Below are 16,468 nucleotides of genomic sequence, written 5' to 3'. Positions count from 1 at the left end.
TATATATTTGTTTGAGGATAAATAAAGTTATTTGAATTGAATTGAACTGAATTGAGGGCTGCAAGGTGGTGCAGTTGGTAGCACTGTTGCCTCGCAGCAAGAAGGTTGCCGGTTCGCGTCCCGGTGGGGGCACCGGAATCTTTCTGCGTGGAGTTTGCATGTTCTCTCCGTGCAGCGTGGGTTCTCTCCGGGTTCTCCAGCTTCCTCCCACACAGTCCAAAAACATGTTGAGGTTAATTGGTGATTCTAAATTGTCTGTAGGTGTGAATGTGAGTGTGCTTGGTTGTCTGTCTCTAAGTGTAGCCCTGCGACAGACTGGCGACCTGTCCAGGGTGTCCCCTGCCTTCACCCTGAGTCAGCTGGGATAGACTCCAGCCCCCCCGCGACCCTAATGTGGATTAAGCGGTGTATAGATAATGGATGAACTGAACTGAGTTGATATATCCGCCCACTGTGCTCACCACACCTCAGGAATGTTACCTGACACAGTGCTACAGCCCAATCTGTAACTACATGATACCAACACACACCTTTTTTTTTTTTAGCATGAATAGAACTTCATGCACATTCAAAGATTTTTTCATTCGTGCAGAAACCATGAACAGTTTATACAATGCACTTCATCAGTAAAAGCTAAACTGAAATGTTAAGAAGTACACAGCATTTGTAATTCACTGATACGTAAAAATCATTTAATGTTGTGATAGGATGTGCACTTCAGTGCTGCAAGTGGCAAAAAGAGTGAACAGGATGTTTTTTTTTTTTTTTTTTAATTATTTCTAAATTGAACTTTCCCTCTTTAGCTGATGTTGTTTTGCATTCCATTTGATCTATCTGAGTGATCTAGGGGCTTCTTATGTCTCCTAATGATGAGGTGCAATAAAAGAGACCTACATTAGACATGTTTTTGTGACAACTAGTAGGTGTGCATCTGTAATTTGTCTACGGACTGCAGACTGGAGAAGCAATCTCCAAGAACAGAGGGGGCAAATCAGGCCAAGAGCGCACAAGGAGCATGTTCCTTGTTTTTCACATTGTGAAACTGTGTACCGTGTATTAGTCCCTCAGGGTTGGACTGTGAGAGGGAAAACATTCGATGTAAGTGACCTGAACTGTGACACAACAACATGTGGGTCCGTCCATGCGCTGTACATCCAGTCACAGTGATTACAGGTCACAAGCTGTGACCAAAAACCCACCTGTAATCACTGACGTCTTCCGACAGTTAAGGTCAACGGTGATCAGAAAGGTGGGTTGTTATGGTGCTGGAGCAGGTGGAGACAGCTGTTGAACAATGGCTAAACAGCTATCTTTGAGCCACTTTAAAAAAAAAATAAGAAAATTCGGAACATCAAGAAGTGCTTACTAACACAGGGAATGAGGGGAACAACGTCATCATTGCCATCCCAGGAGAGTCATGCTTTTGTGCTAATGTACAATGATGATGATCATGATGATGATCTCACTGGACGCCTCAAAAATTTGACAAAAAAAAAAGAAATGATTGAGAGTTCGGATCATGATGACATTACCAACGCGTTTAACTCAAAGCCCAGAAGACTCTGCCTTGTGTAAAACCTGCCAGTAAATAAGTGGTTTTATTTTATGTATTCTGGCCCGCCGTGGCACGTTATGATTGTTGTTGTGTAAGAAAGTTACACTTATTCGATTTATCTGACCTTTAATTTCCACGGCTGTGCTGTGTCAGGAGGATTGTGCGCACTGAACTGTCCAAGGAGTCAAACTGGAGCAAAGCAGCTCTGTGTCTGTCACTTCACCTGTAAGGAAGAGTGAAGTTCTGTGCGATTAGCTAAGTAAACCGAGGAAAACATGCCTCCCGTTGAATAGCAGCAAAACAATAAACCTTCAAGTAATCTCTGTAAATGCTCTCTTTCTCCTCCTCGTTTTCCCCTTTGTGTCTTAACAGTGAAATTTAACAGAGGTCCAATTGTGGAGTGTAGATCTCTACTGCTGTATATCCTCTCATAGGTATACATATTCTCTGTATCATAGGCTCATTTACAGTGGCCGGACAGATGTTATTATATCATAAAACTTTAACACACACACCTCATATCAGCTTTAAAAAATAATCGGGCCATTTTTTTTTTTTTTCCAGGCCTACCCATTAGCCATGTTCTGGCTCCAACACTGGTCACAACACCACAATCTGGTTTCCTTCTCTTCCACAAAATGGAATAAGAGTTGCTTTTTGATACAGTTTAGAAGAGTCAGTACCTGGTACAGATGGTGCTTGACATAACAGGACTTTCAGTGTGAGAGGGTTGCCAAATTTAAACTGGGTGCAGTCTATTACTTTGAAGTCCTTATTATATTATGCCCATCAGTGCCTGGTAAATCTCTCTGTTTTGCAGCATACTCGTGCAAAATATTAATGTCTGTGGTGACATTCCCGTGCTAGTGCAATTTAGCAACGTGTAAAAAAGGCCTCTCATTGTTCAGAGGAAGGATGACTCTCACTGACCGAACGAGACAGTAAAAGTCCCTCTGCAGGTTGGTGCAATCATTTCCAAGGCTCCCCAGTTTGCATTTGAAAACCTTTAGCATGACTCATGTTCCATAAAGCTTCGTAATATTCTAAACAAAAAGAGTAATCCTGCCATACATTTCAAATATATATATATATGTTTTTTTTATCTCAATTTCCAGTTGGGGAGGATAATTTGGTTGAGATAGAGTTACATTACCTTATAAAAGTTAAAGGTCATGGCTAAACATGTAGCCGGACGTTTGGCACGTTTGGTGTTGAAACAATGGCATTTATTTCCTGAGTGGTTTCCTGCATGACCCAGATACTATAGCGCGCACATTGGCACATCTTCCCCAGTAAGACCTACTGCATCCCATCTACTAAATGTGCAGGACTTTAAATGTTTGCTTCACCAAAACAGTTTATTTAAAGATGCCAACACTGTGGCTATGCTACGGTTTAGCTTAATCCTTGCATCTGCATTTTACTGTGCCCCCAAAACTCTTTTTGGTCATGCAGAAAATTCTTAATTAACTATTCAATTGATTTAATATTTAATTCCGTTGTGCTTACCGTGTACTAATATGCTGAGTCACTGTAAGGTTCACTCCTCAGTGAAAGAGAAACAAAGCAGGTGTGTTTAATTGTTTAGTCACCTGTCCACTGTTATCAAGAATCCAAACAGCACAGACACTGAGGCGATCTTGAAAATTCCCAACACACGCAACATCTTCTGCTTTCTCAATGACCAGTTGAGTTAAATGAACGCTATGTCCTGTGTCTATCACCTTTTAACCTGTTCAAGACACAGACTGGTTTTGTGCTTGCTTAATACCCATTGTATACTGAGTATCATCACTCCCAACCCTGACTTTTGAGGCCAAGGATATGCTTACTTTTTCCACAGAAGAATATTACTTCTATTAATGTTTTTGGTGAATAAATGACTGATGAAGCTCATTTTCCCTGATGTTGTGTAAATGCATATGAAATATGTCTGTAGCCACTGAAGACAGAGGATCATATGTTTGTCTAAATATGTCACAAAAGATAACAATCTGAACAGAGGAACAGCTTTTAAATCCCATGTCTTGCCGAGGCCTATGTATTAGTTTTAGATGCTTTTTTTTGTAGAATCAATCAATCAATCAATCAATAGTACTTTATTAATCCCTTACAGAGAAATTCCATTCACAGTTACATCTGTCAAATAGATTTATTGTAGATAGAATAGATTTGTGTGAAAAATAACTAATCATCTGCTGGATCAATTCAACTTTAAATACTCAGCTTGTAAATAAAGATAATTCATTCATGAAGCCCTTAAATCATGTGGCACATGGTAATTGCAGCAGATTTAGATTAGTCTGTTTAATGAGGACGTCCCTTGTCTGTACAACAATGCAATGCTGAATGATGTTTCACTTTCTAGTGGGACACAGTCTCTAAGCTGCTCACACATCAGGCAGCAGACCCCCCGTTACTGAAAAATGAAGCCAAGAACTATATTTGAGGCTTCAAAATACTTTTTAGAAAACCTGTGGGTGACGTCACGGAGGGTTCGTCCATCTTTACATGCAGCCAATGGCATTCATAGGAAATGAGGGGCCAGGACAATAGACTGTGCCTAAAATAGAGATGTAGTGGTTGTGACGTCACCTTTTGGTTTGTAAACTACCATTTCAAAGCCTGAAGTCTGGAATTTTGCGGTAGTCCCCATGGCCTTTTGAAATTGGAGTGAGCTAAAGGTTGACACTATGCATGCCCATTTGGTCATGACCTGTCCAATAACCCCATCCTTAAACATATTATACTCATGTTTAAATTAACTTAATCCTGTATTCCACAAGTCTCAACACTAGCGCCCAAGCCCACAAAGCCATGAGGAAGACGTCCTTTCTTTATAGACTTTACTTCAATCAGACTTCTCTATCTAACCAGAGGTGTCGCCCCCTGCTGGCTGGTAAAAGAATGCAGAGTAAGGCACTTGCACATTTGCTTAATTTTTCAGGTTCATACACTTGTGTTTATATGTAATATACACTCTATGAGTAGGACTAACATAGATAGACGTGTTCCCCTGTCATCATGTTGCCATTGTCCTGAAGTGTAGGTTAGTGGTGGGAAAATGTACACACATAAGAAGTTGCAACTTGTTAATTATAACAACTGTTTTAGAATCCCAAATCCATCCATCCATCCATCCATTATCTATACACCGCTTAATCCTCACTAGGGTCACTGGGGGGCTGGAGTCTATCCCAGCTGACTCAGGGTGAAGGCAGGGGACACCCTGGACAGGTCACCAGTCTATCACAGAGAATCCCGAATGAATATAAGAAAATAGCTGGCTGCCTTAAATGAGATGTTGCTGTTTTGCCAACAGCTGGAGTTAATGTAAAGCTCTGGGTATCCGTGGGCTTAAGGATGCAAAGTATCCTGCCTCTTATGTATGACAATCTGAGCAGACTAGAGAGCCTGAACTGTAAACTGTGTTTGGGTCTTTTGTAACATGTTCTTAATGAATCCCAAGAATAGTTATAGTAAGTATCAATGCTCATTAAACAGATTGTTTTTTAAATTTCTAATTAGAATAAAAGAGCATGGGTGATGGACTTAACTCTGTACTGTGTAATATTTAACAAAAACTGTTGGGACAGATCCTGATGGGAAGACATCATTTTACTAAACCTTCTTAAAGAACGTAAGTCTTAGTCATGTTTGTCTGCAACGGCTAATTCTGCTTGTAATCAATTACAAAATGGATCCAAACAGACCCTGAAACTATGGGACTGTTTATATTTCAATCACCCCACAGCTTGCATCAGTGCAGTCTGCTCATCCCATACACCCAGTCTATACTGGAAAATGCCCAGTCAGTATCAACATGTCACCCACAGTGAGTAACCCACAAGAATGCACAACGGTGGATACCGTATTTGCTACGCAGGGGGATGACAGAACAATGAGTCATCCCACTATTACACAGCTGTTTCTAGCACTTGTTTATACGATGATAGCTGGGCGCCAAATTTTTCTTCTTCAGCCACAGTCTGTATTTCTGTAAGAATACATTTTCAATACAACTAACAACAGCCTTCTTCAAACATTTAAAAGCCAAACAGATTGACTAGCACAAGGAGGTTTAGTGCCTTGCTTCAGTGCAGCCTGCGTCCTGTTTCTCAACTCAAACCTAACTTTCTAGGTTTCCTTTTCAGAAGAAGCAAAACTATCTGATGGGACCTTTCCTATCTAAAACTACATTGCAGTCTTTCAATCTAAAACTGCTGCTGAATTACAACAGCACTAATGTCTTCAAAATGTTTTCAATATAGTCAAAGCTTTTTGTAACCCAAGAAAACGGTTGACCCATTTCCAACAACCATTTCCTTTACTAATCTTTCAGCTTATACTCTGTAATAAGAGCAAACCTTACATTATTTTTGCTTATATTGATGTTACTGGCCATTATTTTACATTTATATACACAATACTGCATTCATATATGTATTCGTCTGATACAAAACAAGTCAGATGGCTATCAGGCTAATATAACTCATTGGCTTTGTCCGTTCTTTCCATCGAGCACTGTGTATCTAACAAACTTGCAGCGTGACATGCACAGATGTAAACAACTGCCACAGTCAGAGTTAACTTAAAAATATCCAAACCCATTCTCACATCCAACCTGAGCTTCAAGTTTTCCTCAACAAACTAGTGACAGAGAACTGTGTTAGGTGTACATGCTCACGTACCGCTCTGCCAGGAACAATAAAAGACAACAAACAAACAGGGAGTTTCACATATTTCATTACAGAACTGCTGTCTTGTCATTCACTAATCATGAGGTTAAATGTTACAGAAACACCCATAGAGATGTTATCACAGCCTGTGAGCTGTGCTCCTCCACCAGTTAAACCACAATAAAGAACTCTCCGATCAAATGACTCATTTGATATCTCTGAAACTGGTAAAGTCTTTCACTGATCATCAAATTATCAGCTTAAGAGCTCAAAAAACACAAGCAGATGACATAATAAAGCAACAGGTCAGAGGTGAATACCATCGTAGGAAAATGTTTTTATTACAACTCATAAAGTCGATACCAAAAATGTTCCATCTTAGCACAAGGAGTAACAAATAAAGGAATGAAATACAGTCAGATAATTATTTTCTTAGAGCGGCGTCAACAAAAGTGTGAGCCAAAGTCTGCCACACCAGACACTTTGGGAAATATGCAATTATTCACTTTTTTCCAAGAATTAAACAAGACAACCAATACCTCTCATGTCTGTGTCAAGTATTTACAACCTGCCTCCTAAAAATGACACTCCTATACAACCAAACTGTGTTCTCGTGTATATTTTGAAAGAAATTTAATCTGGTTTTGAAACAAATGTGTGTCAGCAACACAGCTTTCACCTTCTCGCCTCTTTTGTGGAAACATTATTATTAGACTTTACTTTCAGTTTTCACTTGCTGTTTGGTAAGATGTTGGCATGAAAATTACGCGGTTAGGTTTGGCAAAATATTACGTTAAGTTTGACACTTTCACAACAACGACTACATGTAGAAGCTGAGTTAAGTTTAGCCACCAAAACTATGTGATTAGGTTTAGAAAAATAACAACGTATCAGGGCTGTGAGGTGGCTCGGTGGTTAGCACTGTAACCTCACAGCTAGAAGATCCCAGATTCACGTTCCAGTTAGGACACCCGGGATCTTTGCATGTTCTCCCCGTGCAGCGTGGGTTCTCTCGGGGTTCTCCGGCTTCCTCCCACATGCTGAGGTTAACTGATGATTCTAAATTGTCGGTAGGTGTGAATGTGAGTGTGTTTGGTTGTCTGTTAAAGACAGTAATTTAAAAAAACAATAATGTCAAAGAACTCATCACAACTAAACAAAAGCAGCTCAGTTGTATGTAAAAGCCATTTTTGGGAGACAGGGCTGTGTATGGAGAAGGAGCCGCTGGTGATTTGTCTAGTTTATGATAAGGAGTGGAAGATCAGATCACCTTGCTCTGCCCAAACGTTCACCTACCACTCATTAATCAAACAGTAACAAGCAGAAAAGTTGGGTAGAAAGTAACCAAGCAATTACTAGTTTTCAGTGATTTAGAACCACAAGCAAAACTCCATTATATTGGGATGGCAAAAGAAACCCCAGGAACAAATATTTCAAAAACCTGACTAGATATTGCTATCTGTGGGAAAATGTGTTTTTGCAATGTGCTTGCACAACTCCTTACTGATTATTTTTTCTCATGCGTGGATAGCCTGTGTGTGTGTGTGTGTGTGTGTGTGTGTGTTTTCCTGTACTAAAACAAACAGAGATGTCCACCATTAACGCAGGTGGTGGGCCGTGCCAGAGAGCAGCAGGACTGACAGTTGTAAACAGTGGTAATACCCGACCACTGCCTTTTTTTAAAGAATGAACCTGCAGGAAATTGCTCTGGGTGACAACAACTGTAGCTCCTAAAATGTATATGGAGCAAGTCTGTGTGTGCTGAAGAGTCAACAGACATGAGTGGTGAGCTGTAGAGTACACTGCGTTACATTGGGAAACATGAGAAATTTCCATCTCAGAGGGGTGGGAACCTTGAAAAGAGAGCGAAGGCTTCCCCTGAGCCGATAGGAAACTGATCACTTGCTGCTCCAGTTCATGCTGTCACCACATCTGCCTGTCATCATCGCTGGAACCACAACGCTCACCTCTAAACTGTGAGTACACTGCACCACTGTGGAGTCACACATGTGTCTACATGCCCTCACATACACTGTATTTATCTGTGCAGATGAATGTTGGAGTACACATTCATAACATGGTATTACATTTACATTACAAACTAGTGTACAGTTACATATTCAGGATTCTTGAAATAGTATAACACACTGTATGTATGTAACATGTCTATTTATTATGGGATGTTAATTAGTATTTCCTTTGCATGTTGCAACATATTGTATAGTTTATATATAAAATGTACTTTTAACTCAGATATTTATATTTACATACATATCTAAAAGCATACTTTTTGACATCATAGCAAAGACTACTTTAATTTTCTGTTTTGAGCGTAAACTGTACTTAGGGTTCACTTACATGAGTTTGAGATTTGTCTAAAAATGCTAACACAAGCTGTTTTTCAAGGTGATCGTACATTGTTGAAACTATTTAGGTTATTTCCATGCATCCTTTTGTTTTACATCTTAGCAGAAACTACTTATAAATCATTTGAAATATAATTCAGTTTTGAGCACTGACTGTATCTAGAGTTAATCTACAATATTTTGAGATTTATCTAAAAAATGCGAACATAACCTGGTTATAAATGTTGGACAATAACTCCACATAATCCACCTAGAAAAATAATGAATTCTTACTCTCTCATATGTATGTATCCATATATTTTTTGTGAACATATCTATTCTTAAATCTCAATGTAATGTATTCAGAACAATACTTCATTTCAATGCATCATTTTTACATCATCACATTGGTACTTTTAAATATTTTTTCCAATCATTATCTTTTACCAGAGTTTGAAATGTATCCAAAAATAGTTATAAAAACATGTAATATTTAAAATAAAATAACTGACTGTGAGGAGCTTGACCCATAAAAATAAGCTCCTGTAGGATGCTTTTGAGCTTCAATCAATCTTGTCCATGTGGATGAAAGGGTTTCCATTTTTTCCTGGAAAATGTAACTCAATCCAGTGTGAGTCATGTTTGCATATGCACTTATAACGGTGGCACTCCTACAGGTTTTATGAATGGACTGCCCTTTCATGACACACTGAAACAAAGGCTTTACCGGGGGGAAACGATTAATCACTTGTGCATGCTGCATGTGTGGTTGTACTTGTGTGTGAGAAAGTGTTGACTGCTGTCAGCTGATTCCTCCAGTGAGAGGCGGAAAAGCAGAAGTGAAAATCAGCTTTTTTGTCTCTGACCAAATCCAGAAGTTTACCTTGAAGTCTGGAAGTCTGACAGCGGCCCAGCTAAAACTGAAAAGGAACAGGATCATACAGAGCAGTAATCAGGCTGTATTACTGAATACAAAATAGAATATATTAAAGTAATATGTGATCAAATGTGTGTCAGAATAATGGATGTGTTATTCTCCACCTGATGTATTCATATAAACAGAGAACATCAGGTGTAGAATAAAACACGTGTAAATAAGTGATGTTCACATCTAATAAAAACAGTAGATATTATTTTAAAACTGACTGCATGATGTATTACATTAAATGCTGTCTTGTTAATGTAAATGCACATATGGGAGTGGTAAAAGTAGTGTAGCCTCACTACCAAACATTCAAACACAGGGGAGACAACTGTGATAACTTCTAGATTATTGGACATGTCTTTAGCACTGAGGCTCAGACTAACCAAACCTTAACTACCCACTAAAGTCCTCTTTTCTAAGTTGTTTAAACAGCCAAAAATCAGGCCTACGTTTTTTTGTTTGTTTGTTTTTGGTTTTTTAAAATCATTAATAGTCACAAATGTTTTCTTTTTTTTCTTTTAAATGCTATTACCATTGTTAGTAACACATTTATTGCTGACCTCTGATCTCGGTGACCTTTACCCACTGAAGGTGATTCATCTCATGCGGCTAATTTAGCCTGTGAGCGTGGGGGCGGGACGGAGGGGAGTGTCACTTTCATGACGACTCTTCTGACATCACACAATCTACAAAAGAGATTAAATTAAAGCGTAACTTCTTTAAATTCCAACTTGAGGATACAGCATTGGCAAAACCACAGTAGCAGACAGGGCTCTCTTTACTTCACCTGTCAGTTTTCTGAGCTTTAATGTGTAGAGAAAAGTGACATTTTGTCATCCTTACTGTGGTTATGATTCCTTGCGAGTATTAAACTTAATACTAGGCCCACTTGTTCAGGCATCGCTACTCCTTTTGTTGGTGGATTTTTTATTTCGTTCTTATTTTTGCGTCCCTGCAGACTGCCATCATGGTGTACTGGGCACTGATGCTTGTTGTTGTCATCATGGAATGTGTTTGTGGGAAACCTCCGCTACCTCCTCTGCCTATGAAAGGTGAGCATGCTGTACATTATGCCACACATGTTGTATACTGTGACAAGATGCTGCAGATTAATGAAGAGTTCTGGGAGAAATGAAGAATGCCATGAAGAAGAACAGTGCTTCCTTTACTAGATGTAACATTATCACTAGTTACTGTGAATGAGCTCTTACTTTTTAAACATTTTTTTTGTACCAGATGAGACTGCCTGGTCAGTATCTAGTATTTAACCCCCTGAACCTCAAAACTCACTAGTGAGTTTAAAAGGCATGTTTTAAACTAATAATACCTAATCAGAAAAAAATACATTTCTGGCACAACATTACTGAGAATACAAATTTTCAAATGTCCAATAGTCCTTGAACTAATCATGCTTGACACCTGATTCTACTGAAAGAAAGTCAACCAGCTCTAAGCTTAGAATCAGATTTTATCTAAATCACATTATTTTACATCCTTCATTCATAAATTTGACAAAAAATATAAACAGTTTGCATAAACCCTCAGCTTCATCCTCATCCTGAGCTGTAACCAACAGGCATGTGACAAAAAATCAGACTGTGTTTGTAAAGAGTAGAGAGGAGAGAGAGATTTGGAATAAATCAGAGATTGAGAACAACACATTTGATCACTAAAGTAAATCCAGCATTGCTTAACAAACAGTACACAGAGGGAGCGAGTTGTTGAAGGAACATTCAGTACAGTGAAATATCTTTCTAGAGCGTCATAAAAACCATCCAGTTGGTAGAAGTTATAAAAATGTAAGTAGTTGGCACTTGGAAAAATGTTGTACATGTTGATTTCATTTTCATTTTTTGTTTGTATGATTTATGTCATAGCTTTCGTATAACTGCACAAAAGCCATTTTGAATTCTCTCTACTTCTTGCCATGGTTTTAATCAAGGTGCAGGAGTTTATATGGAAATAAAAAATTAGCCCATGTGATTCAAAATGCAACAGGAGCAAAAAAAAAACAACAAAAAACCTTCAGAAACTGTTTGGCTTTCTGAGGATAAAAAAAAATTAAAACAACTCATTCAACATTTGGACCTCCCTTTAAGGCTGAACATGTTATTACAATACCATTGGATTTAGATGCACATAAGGTTAACAAGCATGGTCGTCATGAACTAGAGTAGCAGAGTCAAGATATAGCCTCGTATCTGCTGCCCCAGTGAGCTGGAAACCCCACGATAAAAATGGTGTTTAATATAAGCCCCAGTACAATACATTGCTCTGACTGTAGTGTTTCATTCCCTGCAGATGGCTGCTACGTGATTTCTCCGGAGGTGGAGATATTCAGAGTGGAGGGCGAGGCTGTGATTCTCTACTTCCCAATGTTCATGAGAGTTCTGAAAGTACGCAACATTGCCCCTCCGACAGCCAAGTACTTCATCAGTAAGGACAATGGGACAGCGGGCGTGGAGTATCAGGGCGAGGGACGTGTCCAGCAGCATGACAAACAGCTGTGGTTCCTCCCAGCTCAGGCTTCAGACTCGGGGGAATACACCTGCACCTACAGGTAATCAGGATTTTAAAAAAAAAGGTCCCACCCGCACTTCCATTTTCTTTAAGCTCCACTGAACATAATTTCTGGATGGTGACAAGTGACAAGATTATTTCTTCTCACTTATTACAAGTCACTCGCAGCACCTTCTTTCTACCTGTGACTTTAACATTTCTATTCTTCCTTTTGTCTCCAGAAATGAAACCTACTGTGTAACTGGGAGCATCACGCTACAAGTGTATGAATCCACTTCTGTTGACATGAAAAAATTGTCCTATCCATTGTTGGCCACAGTGGGAGAAAAGCAGAGATTCGAGTGTCCTTCCCTAAGTTACTTCAACAGCACAGACAGCCTTATAGAGTGGTACAAGGTGAGTGGGAAAGGCCTGTTTGGACACTGAATGCATGTCAGCACAAGATTTTGTGATTTGCAAAAAAAAAAAAAGAGATAATAATCTGCTCCGTAAAACTGTAAACACTTGACTGTGGTTTTATACTTTACATTTCCAACCGGATTCCAGTTTTACCTGTAAAGGCTCATGTGCTCCAACAGCTCCCAGACACACAGTCGTCTTCAAATGTATTCATCCCCTTCCATTAAATGAAAGGCAAAATTCACAATAGTCACTCAAATAACTTGAAACTAAAAAGAACAATAAGAAATAAAAATTTTCTAAATTATAATTTAGTGAAATAAGACATTGCTTTTGAATTGTGGTTGATAAGAACAAAAAAAAAAAAAAAAAAAACTGGAAAATTAGGACAAAATCAAAATAGCTGTCAACAGGTGCAGAAGTCTGATTGAGAGTTACAGGAAATACTTGATTACAGTGATTGGCTCAAAGGTTGTTCAACAAAATATTAGTTTTCGGTTCCCATCATGCTTGTTTGCTTGTTTTTTTGTTTGTCATTTAATTTTTTATTTGTTATTACTTTTGTCAATTTCCACTTATTTCAGTGAGAGCTGTTTTTTTCCTTCTTTAATGGGAGGTATGAATACATTTCAGGACAACTGTAGCCATTTTACTTGCAGTAAACGCTTTTGGACATTTGTTTTAGTTCTTAGACCTTAGTCACATAAAACCTGCTAGACAGACGCTGCTAACTGAGGGTTTTAGTGCCATAGTGGGCCAAACCACATTTACTAGTTTTAGAGAAAATTGGGGTCCACATTTTGTGTTGCTAAAAAAAAAGTCCTGGCTGTTGGAGGAGTTATTATATGCATCCAAAGATGTTTCAACACTGTCCAGAGATAGAAGAAGCTACTCTGTGATGACTTATTTAAGTTTTAATTATATCTTTCCTTTTGCTGAGAGCCAAAGCGGGCCGTACCACATTTTCTACTTTTTGAGAAAAAAAACAGATTGATGGTTTATCTTGCTAAACAGCATTAAAGAGTTTACATGGGTCATCATAAAGAACTAGAGACACTTCTGAGGACCATAGAGTAGAAATAGATGCTTGGTGGTTAATTAAGTTTTTATTTTACCTTTCTGTACCTATGATTTGAGTTTTCACGAGGCTTGAGGTCACGCTGTCCGCCATCTTGAATCACAAACACGTGCAACTACCTGCACCAATCCACCCACCTCATGCCACACATTTTTAGCCAATTCATATTAAACATAACAGACAACTGGACACCAGAGGGAGGAAGTACTGTACTCTCTGATGAATACGATTAATACCATTCAAGTTGTTATGTCTTCTGTCTGCCAGCAGAGGTCTATATTACATTAATATTAATGTTAGCTTTTCAAGACTGCTAGTTATACATAGGCTAATCTCCCAACTAGCTGCTCCACATCCATGTCATTTTTCAAACTTCATAGTTTTCCAACTTCAACATGCACTGGCTGCAAAATGACCCCCTCATCAGCTGGATGTAGTCTAATCCCACAGCCAAATAAATAAAGTATTTTGCTTCCTGACAGGACTCCAGCACCACAGCTCTCCAGCCAGGCAGAGCAGGTTCCTCCCATTGGGACGAAGGAAAGCTAGTGATCCCTGCTGTGAGGCGATCCCATGCAGGTGTTTACACCTGCCAACTCAGAGTGCTCATCAACAACCAGCCATACAAAGTCAGCAGAGCCTTCCAGCTAAACGTGCAAGGTTGGTAATGTGTAATGTGATGTCTGACCGGCTCCACTGAGGAGTGTTGGCTGAATCTACAACAATGCTTTTGCAGGGTGTAATTTGAGACCCTGTACAGATGTGCAGGCTACTTCTACACAGCCGCAGAGTAGATTCTATATCAGTTTAGCATATCTCTTAGTATGCGCTGACCTCTACTGGTCAAACAGGTGAATCACTGCTGAGCTGAGCCACAGTGACAACTTAGTGTTACTAAAGTTGTAAGAAACTGAAAACTCTGTGAAAAATGTAATTACAAGTAATGTGTGAATTGAGCCATTGTTTGCTGTGGTTACAAGAGTTGTTTGTTTCAATGTGTGAATTTGTGTTTAATAGGCCAAGACCCCGAAATCACCACCACAACCTCTGTGCCGGACCTCTCCGAGACCTCTGACACGACGTTCCTCAGCAGCACCTACAGCACTGCTCACAGTGAGTTTTCTTTTGCGTTGTGAAATCAAAAATTCCCTATCTGGTCATCTAAAATTACTGATGAAAACTTCTTCTTCATGTCTTAGCTCCACTCGTACTGCCACCTGTGATTGTCTCACCTCTAAATGGAACCACATTTGAAAGTTCTCATGGTAAGTGTAACAAGCAGTCTGCTGAGTGAGATTTTATTTCTGCTGAATAAAGGTCTAATATATGTTCACCTCTGGTTGAATTTAGGCTCAGGACTGGAGCTGTTCTGCACAGTGCTCACTGAGTGTCCAATGGCTGAGTCCACTGTGGTCACATGGCTGGTGAATGACCAATCAGTGGAGACATCGTACCTGGACAGACGGGCTCTACAGGGAGGAAGAAGGTAGCCTAATCACAGATTTGTTTTTCCTGGATGTTTTGTCTCAGTCATGGAAAAACTCAAGTGTCTAGCAAAGTGAATGAGAACCCAACGTCAACTTAAACTCAGTAAGGGCAAAGTAGTAAAAACAAACAAAAAGCAAACCACTATGGCCACTATGAAGACCTCATATGGCAAAATAAGATGGATGCTTAACCAGTCATGTATATAATTATTCTTATTATTTTTTACGATTATGTAAAGTTGTTGCTTTTTTATTGGAGTTTCTGACATGTTTTAGTTTTTTTAAAGTGTGCGTTATCCCCCCCGCCATCTTTGACAAATAAACAAATGACTAATACTGCCTCTGTTTCCAGGGTAACCAGGGTGTATGGAGGCTGCCAGATTGAGATGAGGCTATTCATTACGATGATAACAGAAGAAGATGTGGAGACACAGCTGAAGTGCGTCACACAGAACACGGGAGGGAGACAGGAAGCTGTTGTCCAGCTTCAACTAGAGGGTGAGTTGCCTTTGACTCAAACAGCCTGACCCAAACGCTTTTGTGACTCATCAAATCAAGGATGTAAATCTTCCTTAAAATCAGATGATGAAAGTCTGCTACATCTTTCATACCACAGCAGAACCAAATCAACACTGGAATTATCGTTAGCAAGATCCAGAATACCAAAGCTCTGTATCAAAACATTAAATTACCTCTGTCTCTTTCTTTGCAGACTCTACGTTCACGTGGCTGGTTGTAGCGGCGGTTGCGGTGTCCTGCTTCCTGGCGGTGGTTTCTATTTTCCTTTACGTCCTCTTCAAACCCAAAAAGAACAAGAAAATGGATTACATTCTGGCTCGGCAGAACAGCACCTTCAGCTGTTAGTGTACACGCTCCCGCCACAACCAAAAACCTCCTTTTATGCAATGTTCGCATGTGGTTTCATGCAGTGGTGACACAATGTCATGCTTGGTGTTAACACTTACGATATCATGTTAAAGCAGCACTTGAAGGCATTTGGTTTATTTACACAGTTGCTGCAGTTTCCATGCATCTGTTGTCCTGTAGTGACAGAAATATCCTGCCTGACTGTTACACTGAAGTACTCCATCTCAAACATACACTCAGAGGCCACTTTATTAGGTACGGCTGTAAAATCCAATTTAGCAGCTCAGCTCCAAACTCTTGCATGTTTAGTTCCAATCACTGAAATAATTAATATGTGTTTATGTGTTTCTGGAGTGCATCACACTGAATGTAGTTTTTAATAGTCTTTTACCTTTATATTTGTCAATGGCATCAAGTCTGCTTGAATTTTTTTAGTAAGCGTAATTAAAAGAACAGTGTTGATGTCCACATGTACGGTACTTTTAAAAGGTAAAAGTATTTTACAGAAAAACTGCTGTAGTGGACAGATAGATAGATAGATAGATAGATAGATAGATAGATAGATAGATAGATAGATAGATAGATAGATAGATAGATAGATAGATAGATAGAT

General features: G+C 39.2%; 1 protein-coding gene across 1 annotated transcript; it reads left to right on the top strand.

Annotated features, from left to right (window-relative positions):
• The first annotated feature begins 8,128 nt into the window (after nucleotides 1-8,128).
• Nucleotides 8,129-16,398, top strand: LOC103370376 (interleukin-1 receptor type 2-like). Its single transcript, XM_008299406.1, has 10 exons — nucleotides 8,129-8,210; nucleotides 10,463-10,556; nucleotides 11,806-12,064; nucleotides 12,246-12,420; nucleotides 13,984-14,161; nucleotides 14,519-14,614; nucleotides 14,701-14,766; nucleotides 14,852-14,987; nucleotides 15,341-15,486; nucleotides 15,701-16,398. The coding sequence occupies exons 2-10, from the start codon at nucleotides 10,472-10,474 to the stop codon at nucleotides 15,850-15,852; spliced, it is 1,293 nt and encodes a 430-aa protein (XP_008297628.1). The 5' UTR covers nucleotides 8,129-8,210; nucleotides 10,463-10,471; the 3' UTR covers nucleotides 15,853-16,398.
• Nucleotides 16,399-16,468: the final 70 nt, after the last annotated feature.

The sequence above is a fragment of the Stegastes partitus genome, unplaced genomic scaffold (genome assembly GCF_000690725.1).
Source record: "Stegastes partitus isolate 25-593 unplaced genomic scaffold, Stegastes_partitus-1.0.2 Scaffold1413, whole genome shotgun sequence".
NCBI classification, from domain to species: domain Eukaryota; kingdom Metazoa; phylum Chordata; class Actinopteri; family Pomacentridae; genus Stegastes; species Stegastes partitus.
Note: the sequence above shows the minus strand (reverse complement) of the source record. Positions and strands in the feature narration are given on the sequence as shown.